The sequence below is a fragment of the Heteronotia binoei genome, chromosome 4, assembly GCF_032191835.1.
Source record: "Heteronotia binoei isolate CCM8104 ecotype False Entrance Well chromosome 4, APGP_CSIRO_Hbin_v1, whole genome shotgun sequence".
Classification (NCBI taxonomy): Eukaryota; Metazoa; Chordata; class Lepidosauria; order Squamata; family Gekkonidae; genus Heteronotia; species Heteronotia binoei.
In genome coordinates this window covers 16,115,260-16,138,046 of record NC_083226.1, presented here as the reverse complement: position 1 = coordinate 16,138,046, position 22,787 = coordinate 16,115,260, and the positions used below count along the sequence as shown (strand labels likewise).

Genomic DNA, 22,787 nt, shown 5'->3' with positions numbered 1-22,787 from the left:
AGCAGAGATCCATCAGTGGCTATGAGCTGCAGCATATTGATGGAACTCTCTGTCTGAGGCAGTGATGCTCTGTATTCTTGGTGCTGGGGGGGGGGGGGCAACAGTGCGAGGGCTTCTGGTGACCTGGCCCCACTGGTGGACCTCCTGATAGCACCTGGTTTTTTGGCCACTGTGAAACAGTGTTGGACTGGATGGGCCATTGGTCTGATCCAACATGGCTTCTCTTATGATCTTATCTAACTGAGCCTCGAGCTGGAATGATTTGCAGACATTTTGGCAGGAAAAGCAGTGTAGAGCCATTTCCCCATCATCTCTCCAAGATATTATCTGCGGGCTTCCACCAGGTCTGCCCTTCCATACATCCTGCATTTTGCCATCCAGCAGTGATTGAGCACGTAACTTGCAGGCAGAGAATTCAGGGCCCATCACTTCCAGTGGCAACAGACTTCAGACAATTGAGCAATGAAAGGTCTATAACTCTGGAAAACTGATACCAGTCAGAGTTTGGGGGTAATCATCTTGGAGGCATTCTATGGTACTGAAGTTTGGGGAACAAGAACCTATATAGCCACAGCTAAAACTGTACATAATCTAAAGTATCTATAGCATTCAAAGCTCCATTATTCTTGCTCTGCAGGGTTATTCATGTTTCTCAATTAATTTTAAGGTTGCTTGTACCCTACATTTTGGCCTTGAAGATTGAGGGTCTTTTCTCAGAATTTAATGTCCTATATTTTTTTTTCCTTCAAAACTTCTCCCTGTGCCCAGTAAATAGCAACTGAATAATCTAAGACGTGGTTCTTGTGCCAGACGCAGAAAGTACAGGAAAAATTCACAAGCCATTTCCCACAATTGTTGTTGAACTGAGGTAAACTGTCGGCCACTTTCCGTCTTCTCTAAACTGTAGTTCCACTGAGCAAAGATTATGGGGGCAAGGACAAGTCCAAAGAAGTTTTAACATTTCTAACATGGCTGAAAGAGGATATTTGCTACCCACAATGAGCTCTGAGGACCACCAAAGATGTCCCATTTGTAGCCGGATTGGACAGAAAGAGTGAGGATTATCCAAAGCCTTTACCTGCTCATCTGTTAGAGGCGAAGAAAGAAATCCCAGTTCGGTTTCATGTCACAGTTAATCCGATGCGCACCTGGGTCCTTTTAATGGTTTTAATGTGACTTGATTATATTGCGTTTAATGGGAATGTGATGCTTTTAAATTATTACCACCTGTTGCCTTCTCATCCATGATTTCCCTTTACATTTCCTGTTTAGTGCTAACCACAGTTTTGACACATGGACTGGCAAACACAGCTAAGCACTTAGCCTACAAACCAGTAACAGAAAACCACGTCAAACTATGTTTTTTTTTACTCTGGTTTGGAGGGAAAGCACTAACTATAGTAACTTATCAATTCAAAATCATGGCAAATGATGGTTAGTGCTGAACAGAAAAGCTGTGTGAGAGAAGCTGAAAGGAACCTGAAAGGAGGAGACTGGGAAAGAGAACCAGCACACTCACACCTGTTTTCCAGTCCTCCAAGCCTGCCTGAAGCAAGTCACAGTCATCCTTACTCCTGACTTCCATACCCCACGCCTTTGACATAATTTTCAATCTGTAAGATACCACGTCTATAAAATGTCAAAGACCCCTTCTGCTAAGGTTTTCCTTCAAGGGACAAAAGACTTCTTCTGATGGAAGAAAGTCTTTCTCTGTTGTCAGAAGTGTTTCTCTTTCGGAAGAAGACTTGGCGGAAGGCTGTCGCGGGATCCCACCCAATGGCTTTCCAACCCAGACCGATTTCGCACTCACCTTTACGCCGCTCTCACGTCCGTCTTCTCAGTGCGGCGTCCTCCTGATTTCCCACAATTTGTGTCGGGGCTGCAGCAAACATCGCGGGTTTCGCGCAGCAAACGGAAACCGCTAAAAGCCAGTTTCTGTTTGCTGCACGAAAACCGCGATGTCTGCTGCAGCCCCGATGCAACTAGTGAGAAATCGGGAGGACGGTCGCGCTGAGAAGACAGACCTGAGAGCGGCGTAAGGTGAGCGCGAAATCGGTCCCAGTCTAAACACTGTTTTGTCCTGGAGCAGACGAAGTCCTCCAAGCAAGCAAAGCAGAGTGCAGTATATTACATGACAGAAAGCTGGTCAGACTTTGATCTTACCCCCTCCCCCTCAAGTATTCTACAGAAGCATTCATAAGATCACTCTTATGACCAAGAACCTACAGCTTTCTCTTCCAAGCATTTACTTCCACTTTCAGCATCAACAATCAGGGCCGGCTCTGCCACTAGGCAAACTAGGTGACTACCCAGGGTGACTATCCGGGGGCAACAAATTGGGCACCCTCCTATGTGACTCGGTGACATTATCAGTGCAGGGAGGGGGGGGGGGGGATGCCAGAAGTTAGCCTTGCCTAGGGTGCCTGAGAGTCTAGGGCTGGCCCTGTCAACAATGTAGACCTTGTGCTGCAGACCTTGCACCAGAGTAAGACATTAAAGTAGCATTGGAGCAAGCTCAGTTAAGTGGCGACGCTGCCAGAAATGGCCACTTGGCTTAGCTCGCTCCTTGTTGCTAGTGGCCCACCAGGAACTTTCATGGTAAGCTAAAGGGCCACTTTGGCTCTTTAAAAACACCCCTGGACACTTAATATGCCTATTTTTAGGCACTAGCTCTTTAAATCCCACTCTGCTCCTACAGATTCTTAAGTGCAACTTTGTGTAGAGAAGATGGTGGGGGACACATGAGAATAATGTCATCCCTGGAACGGGTCACATGATCTTTCCTTTGGAATTGTTTTGGCCAAACCTCTGCCATTGGCTGTGCCCATCTAATGTTCATTCATTCACAGCAGCAAGCGGTTCCACCCTTTGCACAGTAGGCTTTAAAATCTGAAGAGTAACATCACTGGGAAAGATCATTCGCTTATGAAAACTACTGGATCGTGAGCGGACGAACACCACGAGCTCCTGCTCTTTCTGCCTTGACGGACTGCGCAAGGCGGCACAGAGACAGAACTCGTTAACGAGAGGGGGAAAATATCACTTACTTGATATTGTCGAGGCACCCGGATTCAGGTTTCAATATGGCCGTATGATGGAACATTTTGTATAGCGCAATCCCAAGGAAGATTACGTTAAGCTGGAATTTTTTAAAAAAGGAGAGTTACTGCATTTATTTATTTATTTAAACATTCATATCCCACTTTTCTTTTGGCTCGAAGTAGCTTGCAAGAATCGTTCAAACATCCCCAGCTACAACCAAAGATAAAACGACAAGTCCCAAATTCCCTTTAAAAGATGCCTGCTGTTCAAACCCACTGGAAACAGGCAGGCCTTGCAGTGCCTCTTGAAGATCTCCAATGAGAGACCCCTCTCCTCTTCAGGGAGCGAAGTCTACAGAGCCGGAGCCACGATGGAAGAAGGTCAGGCTCCGGTCTATGCTGGATGGGCCACCCTAAGCAGTGGGATAGCCAAAAGGTGACTGCCTGATGACTGTAGTTAGTGAAAGGAGATGGGTCTTCAGATATGTGAGTCCCATCTCATGAAGGGATTTGAATCGAGCTATGAAACAGACTGGCAGCCAATGAAGCCATTTCAAAATGGGCAACGTGTGTTCCTGGCGATTAGCCCCTGAATGTAGTCGGGCTGCCGCATTCTGGGTCAGATGTAGTTTCTGGGCTGTGTTCAAGGGCATCCCCATGCAGACTGCAGGTAGAACCTCATCTCAGGGAATCCTTCTGCACACACAGAACACCAGGGGTGTCAAACATGCAGTTCAGGGGCCAAATCAGGTCCCTGGAGGGCTCTTATCAGGCCCCCGAGCAACTGGCTGTCATCTGCTTGCCAGTTCACACAGTACAATGCAGTTGGAAAGTGCATTATTTAGTGTGTGTGACTGCAGCCTAGATGTCAGGGAACAGGGTTTCAGTCAAGTCTTTTTGTGGTATGACAGTTTTCAATGTTCATTTTCATTGTGATAGTTTTCCATGTGCAGGCAACAGCATCACTGAATTGTAGGGGTTGCCAGGTAATAGGGTTGGGGGGGGGGTGCAGCATTCCACAAACTCTCTGGCGATTGTTAGACTCAGACTGCAATCACACACACTAAATAATGCACTTTCAACCTGCCTCCGATGCACTTTTCAACTGGGTTCTATTGTCTGAACTGGCAAAATCCAGTTGGAAAGTGCACTGAAAGTGCATTATTTAGTATTTGTGATTTAGTGTTCTCCATCCTACCAGTTGCATCGCTTTACACTGTAATCCGTCTTGAGTCCCAGTGGAAAAAAAGGCGGACTACAGATAAAGGTAAACAAATAAACTTGATTAAATGCATACTTTTGAAAGCCCCCTGTCACATTTGGAGATTGTTCTCCACAGCTAATTACGGATTTGGGGTTAAGAAACCGCAGGTGCATTCACACTACACTAAATAATGTGTTTTGCAACTGGATTTTTTTTTACTGTGTGAGAATAGCTAAAATCCAGTTGCAAAACGCATTATTTACTATAGTGTGAAAGCACCCCTAGTCTTGTTTGTTCTTGATAGCTCTAGGGAACACCAGGAATTATACAGTCAGAGCTTCTGAGGCCTTATTTTTCTTTTAAATTTTCTCTCCAGGATTATCATGCTCCCGGTTTCCATCCACCAACCAGCTGAGCCTTGGCAGAAAAGGGCTGTAATTAGCTGGAGGTCTCCCGCCATAAGTGGGCAAGGGTAACCCTATTAAAATCAGGTGAGCATTTGCTGGCAATCAGCCCAAGTGAAGTTTACGGCTTCCGTGAGAACCGATTGTTCACGGCAAACAAAACGTGGCGAGAAATTAGGTCTCGCTCATTTTGCAGACTTGTTTCAAAGAGACTCGTCTGGCAAGGGAGCTTGCAGAAAAAGAATCCACAGAAGGACACAAAGCCACCGTGTCAGATACGCTGGTCTTAACAAGGGCTTTTGTAGAAAAACAGATGTTTAAAAATCTGACATGTTGGTTTTTTTGGGTCTCTGCGGTGTATTATTTAATCCTGACTCTTCAGGCACAGCAGTGACACTGGCGCGCAGAGCTCTGTGTGTGGCCTGTTTTCAAAGGCCGCAAAATGGGATATACAGGAAGGAGAGCAATTGTTAAAAAAATCCACACTGCGATGATGAGACAAAGCGCGGCCTGTTAGACTCGGTAAAGATACAAAAAAAAAAAAATACTCAATCGCTCGAGACGGAGGAAGCTTTCCATTACCGAAAGCCGAGTTCTCAATGAGTCAGACACAAAGCAGAGTCATCACAACAGTGCCCCGGCTTTCATTCATTTACTCAGAGCGCTTCCGGAGGCGAGCGGCAATTTCTCGTTAGTCAGGCAAGGTGTTTGTAAAGGCCCTTCAAAGCAGGGAAGAAAACGGCTTGGTCTTTTGCTAGATGAAGGTGAGGGAACCGACTTAGGCTCCTGGAAGCACTTGTCAGGAGGGCAAAAGGTGCCTGCTATGCAATACGGCTGACTCCCAAGTTGCATCGCTAGTCCACACTGCCTCTGCACTGCCAAATTAATGGCATGTAACACCAGTTGCGCAACCCACCATAGCGTACTGTTTTTTCCCCTCACACCCAGGGGCAGGGCTGACCCCCTCCCAGCAGGCTGATCAGGCAGAGATCAATGGATTTCTCCAGTTGAATTGGAAATCAACAGGCACACATTGCTTTAGCATTTCAGTCTTTCAACTCTTTCTCTAAACTCTCTCCTGAACCTCAAAGCTGTCTCTTATCAGTTATAGCTAGGCTGAAAGGGGTGGGGGGAGACTGGTTCGTCCTCCCAAGGAGCTACACAACCCATGCTATTGTTGGTTTTGAGCCACAATGTACCAGAGAGGGTGGGGTGGGGGTGTTGGTGCATTGCTGATTTAAGCAGTCACGGCCAGGCATGCTTTCCTCACTTGAGGCACCCCAACTCTCCAAGAAGAACTTTCTGCATTTCAATTCCCCATTAAGAACAGTGCAGTAAGACATTCTCAAGCAGGATCTGGATATGTAGGCACAGTGTCCCCAAAGGTATTAATGCCGTGGCTTTTAATGGCAAGCCTCCAGCAAAAATAGTGGCTTCTTCTCCAGGTTCCTTGAGCTCATGGAACTTCTTAACTTGTGAAGGCCCTATCAGCCATGTGCCATGCCTGCGAATGAAACCATCTGGGAGGCCTCCTGGGGGTGGGAGATCCTTTCTTCCAGGACTCCTCCACCCCAATGCTGATTAGCTGGACATTGGAGCACTTACCAGCAGCAAAAGGAGGCCTAAGCTTGCCTTGCCAGCAACACGGTAATGTAACTTCCAGCGCACACCAGAAATGATGGGATCACACTGCTGGTGATGCAGGGACACTCTGGTATTTGGACAAAAACTCTATGGTAAAATGCATTCTACCATGGAATTTTTGTCGAAACACCAGAGCATCCCTGCGTCACCAGCAACATGCTGACATCACTTCCAGTGTGTGCTAAAATGACATCATTGCATCACTAGCAATGCTGTCTTAGACTTCTCTTTGCTCCCGGGGTATACTGGCCACAAGGAGAGGTTGCCATGCACAACAAAATAGGTCAAGGCTGTGACCCACTTGCCTGTAGTGACACACCTGCCTGTAATGTCAAGTCAAGTTTAATACGCTCAGAGACCCAATGAAAAAGAAAATAGGTAATAAGTGGCATGAAAAAAACCAAGGCATACAATTGAACTTGGGCATAATACAAAACGCCATACATAAAAACTTCAGTTTCCATTTCTAGTCATAAAACATTTCCAGTTATAAAACGTGAATTAAAATATTTCATAGACATTTAAATGTTTCTATCAATTAGTTGTTTATGGAGTCTTATGGCTTGCACAGCAAACTTTGCCACCTTCATAGAAATTTCCTGGTTCCTATCCACTAAAATCTTATCTAAATAAAAGCTAAAATGTCTCCCCGGGAATTGGTCACAAACAGGAGTAATATAAGTCAAGCGAATGTTCTGGTAAAGTTTACATTCAACGAGAATGTGCTCTCTCGCCTCTGTCCTCCCGTCTCCGCAAATACATAACCTCTCCTCATAGGGGCGCCTTTTGTATTTACCTTCTGTGACTGCTGAAGGGAGCATATTCGCTCTAATGAGTGTGAAGGCTCTTCTATAGTCAGGTTTATCTAAATTCTGCAGGCAGGGCATCAGAACTATGCGAGTCACACCTGCCTGTAACGAGATCATCGTTTTGCTGGCTGGTCACCTGGTACAAAGGAACCTGGTAGAGAGTTCCAAGGGTTTTTGTTGTTGGTGTTGTTCCCATTCAAGACCATGTGAATTTCATCAAGACTTAAGAAGCCACCATGTGCCACAGGCAGCATGGCTCCCACACACCATTCCCACAGCTGTATTGAGATTTCTCTATGAGGCTAAGGAGTTTGGGCTAAAAAAGGAAACATGATCTAAGCATGAATGGGAAACGACGCCTGTTTTGGCTTCTTCAGACTGCTCGCTAGGATCCGACGGTTAAATAAACTATGCCCGACTGCATCGTCAAGGGCCAGTTTATCTCTCAGAGTCTCAAACGCTGTTGTCCCGTCTACTCAACACCTCCCCATCTGCAGAAACATTTTGGTAAAGTTGGACGCAACAGTGTAGATTCCCCAGATGAGACAGACATGTACAGCGGAGACGCTGTTAAGATTCATCGGCTCTGCAAGGAATCATATCTTTCTATTCTGAAGTGGGAAATTGACTGAGATAGATTCCAATCTAACAGAAAAAAGCGCTTGCAGAGGAACACAGGTGATGCATTCACATCACGCTGCAGAGTCCACAAGTCCTGTTGCTAGGAGTAGGAGGAGAGCAGCCTGCCTCTTTCCACCCATCCATCATATCTACAAGGATTTATCATTCAGATGATGCATTTGTCACAGTGTCCTTCCATGGCAATGGGCACCGGCCCATCCTAAATCTACATACATGCTGAAGATTATGAAGGTAGATTTCAAGTCTGGCTTCTGAACTTCGACAAAAGAGGGAACTCTTACCATAATTATCAAGGTTGCTGGTCCTATAAAGCTCCAGATGAAGTAGGTGTCAAGTCGAAGCCAACATCTGTAATGGGAAAAGCAGGAAAAGACGGCATTCAGAGTCTGTGCGGCGAGCATATATCAACAGTGAGCGAGTGACAGAGAGAAATGGGAGCTGTATAACATTCCACTAGGAGGCAGGAAATATTACATGGCTTGTTCATTTAAAAGCTGAATTATATGCCGGGCGTCTGACAGTGCTATTGATGGAGTAAGATAATTACCTCTGGAGGAAGCAAAAGAAAATAGCACAGAATCTACTTTGCTAAAGCTTTAGGAAGAAAATCTTTATCAAAAGCCCTAAAACAGGCACTCAACCAAAGCTGCTCTTCGCTGATCAGAAGGCTGAACTTTAATTATATTCAAGAGAGTTCTCCCCCCCCCCCCCCGTGGAGGAATGCATTGTTTTCATGAATATTTCTAGAAGTACAACTGACCTTTATGATCAAGCTAAGTGATTCATGACCCAGCCTAAATTATTAATCGCTTAATTTTGCCTGTATTTAATATACCCCGATGGTTAACGGTCCTGGGAAATTACATTTCCATTCCAAGTTCATTTGATGACAAAATGGACTTGAATAGTTATGAGACAGATGGATATAAATTCTGCAAAAATTGCGTATGATCTTTAAATTAACACCTTTTCTTGTTGGTGGTTTTGCGGTAAGACTGGAGACGGGCGAGATGATTTAATGCCTGCTGTCCAAAGAAATGTAAAAACAATTTCGCTTGGGAATTATGGAAATTTACTTGGAAATTAAATCCTAGGCAGACAGCCCTAGGTGGTTCCTTCACTCGGATCCCTCTTTTGGCGATGATGAAACTTGATCTTGTTCAAGAGAAGAAGACTTCTTCCCCAAGCATGCTCAGTTCTAATCTCCTCAACAGGAAAAAATATGGGGGAATGTATAGGTTGTGTCTCGCTGTGTGTATTGCCTGGATCTTGAACACTTATGTATTCATAAGATTTATATGCTACCTTTGCATAGATCTGACCAAAGCAGTTACTAATAAAAATCAAACACAAGCACAGCCACCACAATAAAATGCAGAACCAATAAAACAGCATTAACCCCACCAGCAAAGAGCCATACAATTATTCAGCCTTAAAAATTACATCCATTAAAAGTAGCATAAAATGTGCTAAACTAGTGTAAAAATGGTATTGTTGCTGCTGCTGCTGCTGTTTTATTGAATAGCCCAATCCATGATGTCCCCACTGCATTCTGGATCAGTTGGAGCTTCTGGGTCAGTCTAAATGGCAGGCCAGTGTAGGGTGAGTTACAGTAGTCTAGCCTGCAGGTGACCATCGCAGCAAGGGGGCCAATTGCCCAGCCTGATGGAGATGGAAAAATGCCAACTTGGCAATGTGCGTGGAACTCCATATTCAAGGAGGCATCCAAAATCATGCCCAAACTCTTGACAGACTGTGCCGGTGTCAATAGTGCCCCATCAAGAGTGTGAAGTCTATACCCCAGCCCTGAGCCCCCTGCCACAGAACCTCCATCTTTGTTGTGCAGGGCAGTGTCTGGGTGGCCGTCCAGTAGCAGATATAGTTGGGTGTCATCAGCATACTGGTGACACCCAAGCCCAAAACTCTGCACCAGCTCAGATATTAACATGAAGGAGAGAAGCGCCCCCTAAGGGACCCCACACATTAAGGGGTATCTGGAGGTCATAATGTCTCCCAGCACTACCCTCTGTCCCTGGAGAAATGAGATGAGCTACTGTATAGAAGCAACAAAAGAACACAACATAAGAACAGCCTTGCTGGATCAGAGCAATGGTCCATCTAGTCCAGCATCCTGTCTCACTCACTGGCCTACTTGTTCCTTTGGATGGTCAACAACATGGCACAGAGGACAAGGCTTTTCCCGATGTTGGCTCCTGGCTCTGGGATTTAGAAGTTTACTGCCTCTGGATATGGAGGTTCCTTTTAGCCACTAAGGCCAGTAAGTCACTGATGGACCTATCCCTCCATGAATGTATTCAGTCCGTTTTAAAGCCATGTATGTCTGTGGCCATCACTACATCCTCTGGCACTGAATACATTTCAATCACATGCTGAGTAAAGCAGTATTCTTTTTGTCTGTTCTGGCTTTATTGCTCAACTTCACTGGATGCTCTTGAAGCCATGCTGATTTTCTGCTTTGTTCCTCCATGTGCTTAATAATTCTATCCTTACTCTCTACTAATTTACTTGGTACCTTCTACTAATTTACATAAGTCTGTCGTTTTGTGCTCTCCCTCTGGAACCCTTTTAAAAAACTCGTGTAACATTTGCTACTTTCCAGTCCACTGGTACAGAGGCTAATTTTAGCGACAAGTTACACACACTAGTTACAAGATCAACAATGCCATATTTGAGTTCCTTAAGAACCCTTTGATGTACGCCCTCAGGACCTGGAGACTTGGTTTTAACCTCCCCGACAGGTCTAGAACTCGATCTCTTGTCACCTCAATTAGACTCAGTTCTTCAGACTCCATTCCTGAAAACAGTTGCTTTGACCTGAGTTTGCGCCCACACTTTCCACAGTGAGCACAGATGAAAAGAATTCATTTAGCTTCTCTGCCACCTTCTCATCCTCCTTTACCAATCCTCCTTTTCCTTAGCCATCCAAAGGCCCAACTTCTCTGGCCAATTTCCCGCTCTAAACATATTTAAAGACTTGCGTCCCGTTGGTCCAGCCACATTTAGCAATCTGCCCCTCTTCTCTTTTCACTTGATTATTAACGTAACACTTATTTTGCCAGACCCTGTATTCCCTTCTATTCACCTTGTTGGGATAAGCCTTTCACTTTTAAAACTAAGTCTTTTTACCTTTTATGGCTTCCCTGGCTTGTGTTACTAATTATGCAGGTATCCTTTTAGACTTTCCTCATTCAAGGTATGCATTGTATCTGAGCTTTGGTTAGTGGTCTTTTATGTATATTCCAAGCATCCGTTAGGGATTTGTTTCTCTTGATTTTCCCTTTCAGCTTCCTTCTAATTTGTCTCCTAATATTTATAAAGTTCCTTCTTTTGAAGTAAAATGTGATTCTTCATTGACTTGAATACAGACTCTAATACTACTGTGGTCACCATTCTCAATTGGTGCAATAATGTCTGCATCTTGTAGCAGATCATAAACCTTGTCCAGAAGCAAGTCCAAGATCTCTGGTTCTTCTCTGGTTCACTCTGTGAGCAACTATTCCAGCACACAGTCATTTAAAAAATGTCTAGGAATCTCATTCCTACAGCATGACTGGAGCACACATTTACCCAGCCAATGTAACAGCAGTTGGAGTTACCCAGCATTACCACATACTATCTTTAGCTACATCCCTTATTTCCTTTTTATTTCAAGATCAGCCTCAAGAGTTTGATCAGGAGAGTGATACTTTCCAGTTTAAAGGAACTGGTAGGGTCCTATTTCTCCACCCTGAGGGATTTTATGAGGGAGTTTATTCCCCCATTTCCTAGCTTCTTTGACTCCATGCTGTCTTTTAATGCAGTGGCCCCCAACCTTTTTGGCACCAGGAATCGGTTCTGTAGAAAACAGTTTTTCCACAGACCGGTGGGGGTGGGGGTGCTAGGGGTTTTGCTGCCTCAGGCTGCCCCCAGACCCAGTCACTGCCCCCCCATGCGGCTCTTTAAATGTGGGTTAGGTGAAGGTCACTGCCACACTGCCCCTTCTGCCCACCTGGGACCCAGCCGAGTGAAAGAGGTAGTGCTTCAGAGTGAGGCTGCACTGCCTCTTTCGTCCGCTTGGGACCCGAGTGGGCGAAAGGGGCAGTGTCGTGCCTGTGCCTCACTCCGTGGCCTGGTTAGTAACAGGCCACGGACTGGTACCAGTCCATAGACCGGGGGTTGGGGACCCATTTTAATATACAAGATAACACTTCTCTCAACATGTCCCTCCTATCCTGTCAACAGATTTTATATCAGTTTTAACAGCGTACTATTGATTTTTCCCATTCAGTTACATTTCTTGTACCCACACCATGCCTAAATTGTCATTTAGCACCACGCACTCGTTTCTCAAATCTTAGTTCAGAGACTTCTGGCACTGGCATACAGATGCCTATAACATATTTCCCTCTCCAACAATCCATGTCTTACTTGGCCACTTGGTCTTTGACCAGGGCTATTGAATTCTTGACCCTCCTTTGTCAGCCTACTCTCACTCCCAAGTCCTATTGTGCTCCTATAATATCATCCTGAACGTTTTCCCCATCTTCTATGTAGGATGAGTTGTCCCAAACTAGAGGCTGTTAGTTTAAAACCATCTCTGCCACCTTTTTGTTATTGTGACACCAGCCTGATTCCCTTTTGGTTCAAGTGAAGCTCATCTCTTTGGTACAAGTTCAGCTTGTTTCAGAAAGGTCTGCAGTGCCAAACAAATTTAAAACCTCCCTCCTGGCATCATCCTCTCACCCATGAATTGAGGCCCTTAATCTGTGCCTGTCCAGATGGCCCTGAGCAAGGAACAGGTAGTGATTCCAAAACTTCTAGCTTTGATGTTCTGAAAGTGCTACCTCAAAGTTAACAAGTTGGCCTCCAGCTTCCTGCTTAGTAACCTATTATTTTTCCCCTCTTGAACCACACTACTACATTTCCCAATGTCAACGGAGCCAACAAGCACCACAACCACTGACTCCTCCCCAGCTCTACCAACCTATCTAGACAGCTTGGGATGCCTATAACCTTTGCACCAGGCAGGCAAATCATTATGTGATTGAAATGCCTATCACAGACTCCACTGTCTATATTTCTAATGATGGTTGGTGACTCTTAACCTCAGGGGAACAAACCTCGCTCTCTGAAAGCCAAGAACTCAATGCACTGAGCACACACTCATTAATCTGTCCATTATGCAGATAACACCAGGCTTTGGACTCTGCAGATTACAGCAGCACAGCTCCTGAACCTTTCTGACGGTTCTCCCCTCCTTCCCACCTTGTCCACTGAATAGTAGGAGCAGCTGCATAACAATGCTTGGATGAGCTCCACCACCTATTTTTCTACAAAATGACCCTTGAGATACACATACATGTGGCTCTCCTTGCAAAATACCAGTCGGCCATGACATCAATTGGCTTACAAACTTCTAAACTGTTTTGTTTGTTTAAGGTGCTTTGGGTCAAAATAAGGTGCTTGCCTAAATCTGTGGATTTCTGTAGCAAGAAGGATAATATAGTACTTACCCCAACGCAAACAGACTGTATTCTTTTCCAAGAAACTTTGCTGTGAGGACTCTCTACTGCTCCCCTTTGAACTTCCTCACTGGACTCCCCACTTCGAAAGCCCTTGTTTGTAAGCACTTACGCGGCAGAAGCCGCTCCCATGTGCTAGCAGAGTACACACCAAGAGCAAGAAGCAAGCTTCAGACAGATAGCCCTACACAGCTCAGGAATCAAACTTCCATGAGCAAAAAGGAAGACACACTTACTTGCTCTGCTTTCTTGCAGCAATTCCAAGCTCAGCTCCCCTGTTAGAAGCCCCCATTGAAAAGAACTGTTTGAAAGCACTGGCTACGAGCATCAGAGAAACCTGTCAGCCATGACATCAGTTTAATAAAAACACATCACAAAGACACCAGTTCTGGGAGGAGGGTATCTTTTTCCTCCAAAGGCCTATCAAGGATCAGAACCAGAAAGCTTCCATTGTGCTCCACACAAAACGGGAAGAAGGAAGCACGTGAACATGCTGCCCAGGTCTGCTGGTGCCCATTACTGAGGACCTCAGTGATCCTTTGTTGAGGGTGAAAGAGGAGAGCACAAAAGTAGGCTTGGAACTCAACATCAGAAAAGCCGAGATCATGGCATCCGGCCCCATCACTCCTTGGCAAATAGAAGGGGAAGACATGGAAGTAGTGACGGATTTCACATTTCTGGGATCCACGATCACTGCAGATGGTGACTGTAGCCATGAAATTAAAAGACGTTTGCTCCTTGGAAGGACAGCTATAGCGAAACTGGGCAGTATAATAAAAAGTAGAGACATCACCCTGCCAACAAAAATCCATATAGTCAAAGCGATGGTATCCCCAGTAGTAATGCATGGCTGTGAGAGCTGGACCATAAGGAAGGCCGAGCGCAGAAGAATAGATTCTTTTGAGCTGTGGTGCTGGAGAAGAATCTTGAGAGTCCCTTGGACTGCAAGAAGATCCAATCAGTCAGTCCTAAGGGAAATCAACCCAGACTGAAGCTCAAATATTTTGGCCACCAAATGAGAAGGGAGCATACACTGGAGAAGATCCTGATGCTGGGAAAGACAGAAGGCAAAAGAAGAAGGGGACGGCAAAAGATGAGATGGTTGGACAGCGTTACTAATGTAACACATTTCTGGGATCCACGATCACTGCAGATGGTGACTGTAGCCATGAAATTAAAAGACGTTTGCTCCTTGGAAGGACAGCTATAGCGAACCTGGGCAGTATAATAAAAAGTAGAGACATCACCCTGCCAACAAAAATCCATATAGTCAAAGCGATGGTATCCCCAGTAGTAATGCATGGCTGTGAGAGCTGGACCATAAGGAAGGCCGAGCGCAGAAGAATAGATTCTTTTGAGCTGTGGTGCTGGAGAAGAATCTTGAGAGTCCCTTGGACTGCAAGAAGATCCAATCAGTCAGTCCTAAGGGAAATCAACCCAGACTGAAGCTCAAATATTTTGGCCACCAAATGAGAAGGGAGCATACACTGGAGAAGATCCTGATGCTGGGAAAGACAGAAGGCAAAAGAAGAAGGGGACGGCAAAAGATGAGATGGTTGGACAGCGTTACTAATGTAACAAATGCAAATTTGAGCAGACTTCGGAGGATGGTGGAAGACAGGAGGGCCTGGCGTGACTTTGTCCATGGGGTCACAAAGAGTCAGACTCGACTGTGCGACTGAACAACCATAAATCCAATATCTTTTTCTTCAACGTGTTGTAATAGCTTTTCACAACCAACAGAGGAGAGTTGCTTTATGTTGCTTCACTTTGCCCTGAAGATAAAGCCCTGAAGCTCTCCTTCAGGCCCTTCACAAAGCAGAACTCAAAAATCGGAAATCAAACCTAAAATTAAGGAGGTAGCTGATGGTTCTTGAAAATAGGAGTCCCGCTGCATGAACCCAGATATACGTGTACCGTTTACATATGTTATAAATATAAAATAAATAACGCTGCCTTGTATGGAGTGTAATTTTTGTCGTAATTTTGTACTCACAACACCACATATTCAGTGGGTGGAAGTGGATGAAATGTTAAGAGCTGCTGACCTTGATATTGTAAGGGGGAAAAAATCCAGAAAAACCTTGCATCAACAGTCAACCTTTCAAACACCCCCTGAAAAAACAACCCTGAAATAAAACATGGCACAGAAGACAGAAGAAATATTCACAACACTCAGCACTTCTCAGCTTTGCCCTAGTGCAGGTTTTACATCTGAAAGTTATCATCCCATAGTAAAAAAAGAATGACAGAAAAAAGAAAAAAGAATGACAGAAAAAAATAAATGACAAGTGTAGCCACTATTGGCTGCACCATCAAAAGGCCATCAAATAGCACAGGTGCAGAAAGACTTCAACACATAGAGCTGAAAGAGGGAAAAAGGGGGGAAGCGGACCAGATATGCTCACAATGCAAGGAAGGAAGGGACACCATGGCTGAGAGCAGGGGGAGGAGCCCCAGAATTTGTATAACTTTCATTATCAGACGTGCATGCAAGAACATAAGAAGAGCCCTGCTGGATCAGACCAGTGATCCATCCAGGCCTCAGATTCAGCAGAAGCTCACAGGAGCACAGCTCCTGAACCTGACAATTCCCCCTCCACCTTCCCACCTACCTTGTCCATGGAATAGTAGGTGCAGCTGCATAACAATCCCTGGATTAGGAAAGCAGGCAGCCAGCCAGCCACTAGGAGCTTTGCCACACCCACAGCAGCCCTCAGTAGCCTCTTGAGAAACCCACACCACCCTTTCTCCATTTCTTATGTGATTTTGGGCAGCGGGTGGCTTGCTGGCCTTTTGACTAGGGGGTGTGTGGCCCAGGAGAGCCCCAGGTGAGTGAGGCCTGCTTGGGCTGGTTGGATCTCTAGCTAGCCCCAGCAGGCCACGCTCGCCCAGGGCTCCCCTTTCTTGCATCGGGTTGCTTTTGGCTGGGGGCGGGGCAGCATAGGCTAATGAGCTCCGCCATCTATTTTTCTACAAGACAATCCCTGTTAGTCCAGAATTTTGTCTTATGCAGCAGTCAACTGGTTCCTGTGGACAGCTGACAACAGGGCATAGAGGCTGAGGCTTTCCCCGATGTTGCCTGGTGGCTCTGGGATTCAGAGGCGTAATGCCTTAATCATGTTCAGACATGGAGGTGCTCCTCAGTCACCATGGCTAGTAGTCACTGACAGACTATCCTCCACAAATCTATCTAACCCCCCTTTAAAGCTGTTTAATCCTGTGGTTATCACTACATCCTCTGGCAGTGAATTCCACGTTTTGCTCACCCTCTGTGTAAAGGGCTGAGTTCAGACTGCTGGCATGCTGACTGGAAGTGACCTGGTGGAAACTGCAGCACCCCAGAAGATCCAGATGCTCCATAAAACAGGGACGGGCTCACGGCTCCCTGGGCATTTTCTGGGCACTTCCTGGCCGTCCAGATGACCAGGGAGGTGCCTCAAAGGCACCCCAGCAATTAGGGATGGGCTGCAGGCACCCTGGGGGAGCACCGAGAGCGCTCATGCCCTCCGCTCATGGCTCCCTGGGCATTTTCCAGATGCTTCCTGGCTGTCCAGATGGCCAGGGAGGTGCAGCAGTTAGGTACCACTTTGCAAGTGGTACCTTTTTGAGCCAGTTCCTGGTAAATGGGGGATGGGACAGCAGGCAGATGAGCACGTTCGGACATGCTCTTTTAGGGTGCTCGCCTGCCATCCCTGGGGTGGCTTAAACTGCGTGTCTGAACCCAGCCAAGAAGTATTTCTTTTGGCTAGGGCTTTTTTTGTAGCAAGAACTCCTTTGCATATTAGGCCACATCTCCCTGATGTAGCCAATCCTCCTGCAGCTTACAATAGGCCCTGTAAGTTCTTGGAGGATTGGCTACATGAGTGGGGTGTGGCCTAATATGCAAATAAGTTCCTGCTACAAGAAAAGTCCTGCTTTTGTCCATCCTGAACATACTGTCCATCAGCTACATTGGATGCCCTTAAGTTCTGGTATTTTGTGAGAGAGTGAAGAATTTCTCTTTGTCAACCCTTTCCACCCCAAATAATTTTTATAAACTTCTATCATGTCCCCTCTTAGTCGCTGCTCTTCTAAACTGAAAAGTTCCAGGGTCTTCAGCTTCTTCTCAAGTGGGGGCTGATTCTTACTGGGTTCACAGTATGAAAGAAATGGAGGTCAGGCCTCCTGCAACCTTTTTCTCAATCTAAAGTCTAGTGTAGATAAAAGAGCGATTTGATAGTGGCACTGATGCAATGATGTGGCAGATTTCAGGTTGCCAAAGAAATGCTAGTAGGAGCAGTTGAGATTGGGGCGGGAGCCAGATTTGCCAAGATAAAATGAGGCAATATTCAGAATCCCCACAACAGGCAATTACTTATATTCAACAGAGTCTTCATAAGCAGATCTATAAATTTCATGGAAGCTGGATAGAGAAGTAATAAATAACAACAGGTCTTCTCATTAGCATGCAGTTACTTAAAAAAAAAGATCATATTTCTCTTTATTTGACAGCCGCTGTGGTGCGGTGGTTAAAGAATGTCGAACTACTGAGAGACCCAAACATTAAGGAAAGCATTCACTGAACTTATGCCTACTGTGCAGGGGTGGAATTCTAGCATGAGCTCATTTGCATATTAGGCCACACGCCCCTGATGTAACCAATCCTCCAAGAGCTTAAAAAAAAGAGCCTTGTAAGCTCTTGGAAAACTGGCTACATCAGGAGGGTGTGGCCTAATATGCAAAAGAGCTCCTACAATTCCACCCCTGCTATTGTGTATTTGGAGGGTAGGTATCCTCATATTAGAGATCTAGTCCAGGACTGGCCAAACTGTGGCTCGGGAGCCACATGTGGCTCTTTCACGCATATTGTGTGTAGATCCAAGTGGGCAGCCGTGTTGGTCTGAAGCAATAGAAGAAAGCAGTAGACAAGTTGTACCTTTAAGACCAACTAAGTTTTATTCAGAATGTAAGCTTCTGTATGCTCTAAGCAGACTTCATCAGACAAAATTGGAATGAAGTCTGTTTAGAGCATACGAAAGCTTACATTCTGAATAAACTTAGTTGGTCTTAAAGGTACAACTTGTCTATTGCTTTGACATATTGTGTGGTTCTTGAAGTCCCCACAGCCCAATTGGCCAGCAGCTTGGAGAATGTATTGAAAGTTAAAGTTGCTTTTTCCCCACCTCTCCCTCCCCCATCTATTTGCTTTCCTTCCTTCCTTCCTGTCCTGGCTCTCAAACATCTGTTCAGTTTGGCCACCCCTGAGTCTAGTCCATTACTTATTGTATTGCCCATTGTATGATTCCCCAAGAAGGAAAATTTTGTCTTTTCATTTTTCCTCGCTCAGTGTATTGGTTGGTCATCAAAGGATATACCTTGTTTGTCTGCTGTCTGATAAAGATAAAGGTATTTGTCAGTCTGAATTATTTGCAATTGCTGCAAAGAAAACCCGAGAGAGGTAGGTGGGGAAATAGAAGACTTTCTAAAATGCAAATGATGCCTCTAACTAACACGATTACATGTGACTTTTTGTTGGCTTTGGCAATAAAGCTTGATTGATGGCCTGGAAGGTCCTTATTCCTTCTGCAAATCACATCTGCCCACATCTGGTAATTAAAAAAATAACACCCCTCCCCAACACCGTGGAACTCCCAGTGTGTTGACTGACTTAGCCCTCAGTGATTGTTGCTGTTGTTCAGTCACACAGTCGAGTCGCCAGGCCCTTCTGTCTTCCACCATCCTCCAAAGTCCACTCAAATTCATGTTGGTTATATCAGTAACGCTGTCTGGCCATCGCATCTTTTGCCGTCCCCTTCTTCTTTTGCCTTCTTTCTTTTCCAGCATCAGGGTCTTCTCCAGTGAGTGCTCCCTTCTCATTTAGTGGCCAAAGTATTTGAGCTTCAGCTTCAGCATCTGACCTTCCAGGGAACAGTCAGGGTTGATTTCCCTTAGGACTGACTGATTGGATCTCCTTGCAGTCCAAGGGACTCTCAAGAGTCTTCTTCAGCACCACAACTTGAAAGCATCTATTCTTCTGCACTTGGCCTTCCTTATGGTCCAACTCTCGCAGCCATACATTACTACTGGGGATACCATCACTTTGACTATATGGATTTTTGTTGGCAGGGTGATGTCTCTACTTTTTATTATACTACCTAGGTTTGCCATAGCTGTCCTCCCAAGGAGCAAATGTCTTTTAATATCATGGCTACAGTCACCATCTGTAGTGGTCTTGGATCTCAGAAATGTGAAATCCGTCACTACTTCCATGTCTTCCCCTTCTATTTGCCAAGGAGTGATGGGGCCGGATGTCATGATCTTGGCTTTTTTGATGTTGAGTTTCAAGCCTACTTTTGTGCTCTCCTTTTTCACCCTCAACAAAGGATCACTGAGGTCCTCAGTAATGGGCACCAGCAGACCTGGGCAGCATGTTCACATGCTTCCTTCTTCCCATTTTGTGTGGAGCACAATGGAAGCTTTCTGGTTCTGATCCTTGATAGGCCTTTGGAGGAAAAAGATACCCTCCTCCCAGAACTGGTGTCTTTGTAATGTCATTTCTAAGCCAAACCCAGAACTGGCATCACACCTCACTAAGATTCAGGGGAAACTGGTTTTATCACAAGAGTTCTCCCAGAATCCTACAGCAATGTGATGTCACTTCTGGGTCTGGCCTGAAAACGATGTCAAACTGTCGCACTGACAATTGCCCCCTTTGCCCCACCCTAAAATGTCCTGAGATTACTAGGAACAGGCCTATGAACCCTACTCTCTCCCCCCCCCCCCAAACCTGGTGTTCCAAACAGAGATTAAACTAAGGAAAAGGGTAACAACATTGCACTTCCTGGAGTCTGGAATATTTGGGGATGCTTCCATTCAGGGATCTGTATGGATCCAGGACTATCATATCCCATGTCCAGAGCCCAATTCAGAAGGGTCGCTATCAAATGGGGAGGCAGAGTCATCAGGACTCTGGAATTCCAGTGAGCGTCCCTTGCGACTCCACGAACGTGTTCAGGCCAGAAGAGTTCAACACTTGCTGAGAAAGAGCCCTACAAGTTCACCCAGCAGGATCCAAGGGGCCAGAGCAGGGGTGGCCAAACTGTGGCTTGGCAGTCACATGTGGATCTTTCACACATACGGTGTGGCTCTTAAAGCCCTCCCCCCACCTTGTCAGCTGACGTGGAGAATGCATTTAAAGTTGCTTTCTTTCCACCTCTCCTCCCTCTCTCCTCCTCATCCACCCATCCACCTTCCCTCCCTCCCTTCCGGCTCTCAAACATCTGATGTTTATTCTACGTGGCTCTAACATTAAGCAAGTTTGGCCTCCGCCACCCTGAGGCTCCATGTTCCACTTCACCTCCCCCGGACTGAAACTAAGGTGCCACATGGATTCTGCCACCCATATTAACCTTCAGTCTGCCCATTAAGGCCACCCATATGAACCATGCTGTCAGCCACTGGGACATAGGGTTGTCAGGTCTAGGTTGGGAAACTCCTGGAGATTTGGGGGTGGTGCCTGGGGGGGAACAGGGATCTCAGTGGGGCACAGTGCCATGGATCCCACCTTACAAAGCATTCATTTTCTTTAGGGGGGGACTGATCTCTGTAGTCTGGAGATCAGCTGTAATTCTGGGGTATCCCCAGATCCCGCTTAGATAGATAGATAGATAGATAGATAGATAGATAGATAGATAGATAGATAGATAGATAGATAGATAGATAGATAGATAGATAGATAGATGATAGATAGATAGATAAATTTATTGTCATTGTTCTCCACAAAAAGAGAGCAACGAAATGAGGTGCTCTTCCACAAACATACCAACACATCAAACACACATATTCATATTCATACCATTTAGAAGCTGCATCCCTAGTTCGTGTCCTTAGTTTGAGTGCTCTCCTTGCAAGGAAGGTTCTTGCCATGCTCTTTTGCAGGGCTTTTTTTAGTAGCAGGAACTCCTTTGCATATTAGGCCACACACCCCCTGATGTAGCCAAACCTCCTGGAGCTTTCACTAGGCCCTGTATTAAGAGCCCTGCAAGCTCTTGGAGGATTGCCTACATCAGGGGTGTGTGGCCTAAGACGCAAAGAAGTTCCTGCTACCAAAAAAAGCCCTGCTCTTTTGGAATTTGTTGTGGCTCCCGAACGCCAAACCAGGTCTGAGGCCAAGATTTCTTCCTCCAAAGGAAGCTGACCTCCATTTTGGCGTATGAGCTTATCATGCGGGGCGCTAAGTCAACAGTTGTGCGCTGGGATCTCTAACGCTGCTATTGCAGCTGCCAAACATTGATTTCTTCTTCCTGGCTATTTAATACTCTGCTGGTGAGGCTTGGGCTGCAGCTGTTTCGCTATCCCGCTCTGTGGTTATTGGATTTCTTCTGCTGGAAGGAGGGATCTGAGGCTTCGTGTTTTCAATCAATGCAACAATCTGCCGCTGTTCCCCCCCCCCCCTTGCCATAATATGGTGTTGCGCATGTGTTTCGCACACAAACTGTTTGGTGATTACGTCTCTGTTTAGCGGAAGACGGGAGATACTTGCATTAATTAGTTTCCCTCCCTCTGTCCCCCTTTGGATTAGTTGGCATTCTAATCTGCCTGACAGAGTTTTTGCAAAACTTGTAGAATCTTCTCCCAACCAAAGGTATCAATTTACCTGCATCTGACACTGCAAGTTTACATTCCTTAATTAAATTTGCACAGGAGAGCTGTGGGGTAGAACTGGCCCGTGCCTTCTCTTTCCTAAGAGCCAAACGAAACGATAATGGAAGAGGCAAAAAGTACCTCCTGAATGTGTCTCTGCAGAAATATGAACGTGTGTATGTGCGTTTCAGTGTAAATCTTTCCAAGCCTGATTTTGGGCAGGTTACAAGAGTGGAGTTCCGGAACCTCTAAATTTTATTGTGCTCTTTCTTATCCCCCCCCCCCCCCCAAAGCTTGCTTTTGGGCTCCGTTGTTCAAACCCTTCTGTGAGAATTTTGCTGAGCTCTAAGATTTGACAAACTTTCTAATATTCCCCCCCCACACACACACAAAAAATGGGGAAATAACCAAAACATATAAAGCAGACAAATGGAAATCTTCATCATACCACTTTGGAGAAAGTAATTTAAAAAGTATGACGGGAGTAAGGTTTTATGATGACCATCATAATTCAAGAAGCATTTTAAGGTAGATGCTGAGCTGATATAATTTAGTACACCTTCTGGTGATGTCAGGGGTGTGTGGCATATGCAAATGAGTTAAGCCAGTGAGGTGTACTAATGAGCTCTGGCACCTCTTTTTCTACGAAATGATCCCCTGAATCTTTCCCTTCCTATTTTCCAAACTCACGATTGCCTTCTTATCTGCCTTCCCACTCCAAAATATGGGTTCCATGTTGCTTTATGCTTGTGGGGATTTTGAGCAGACGACTGGAAAGCAGGGGAAAGGGGTTAAGCTTGATATGATTCTAGAATTTTGTAACCTGTCAACTACTTTTCAGTTAAAGACTCCCTTGTACCATCCGGTTTGGCTTTGAGGTATCGACATAATTTTTA

General features: G+C 45.5%; 1 protein-coding gene across 21 annotated transcripts in view; it reads right to left on the bottom strand.

Moving 5' to 3' along the window:
* Nucleotides 1-22,787, bottom strand: part of ADGRL3 (adhesion G protein-coupled receptor L3) — an 813,661-nt gene that overhangs the window by 149,491 nt on the left and 641,383 nt on the right. For all 21 annotated transcript variants that reach the window (XM_060236824.1, XM_060236827.1, XM_060236810.1 and 18 more), the window contains 2 exons: nt 8,026-8,092; nt 3,048-3,139 (listed from right to left, as the gene is read on the bottom strand). In XM_060236824.1, coding sequence (XP_060092807.1) covers nt 3,048-3,139; nt 8,026-8,092 — 159 coding nt within the window. The remainder of the gene's footprint in view (nt 1-3,047; nt 3,140-8,025; nt 8,093-22,787) is intronic.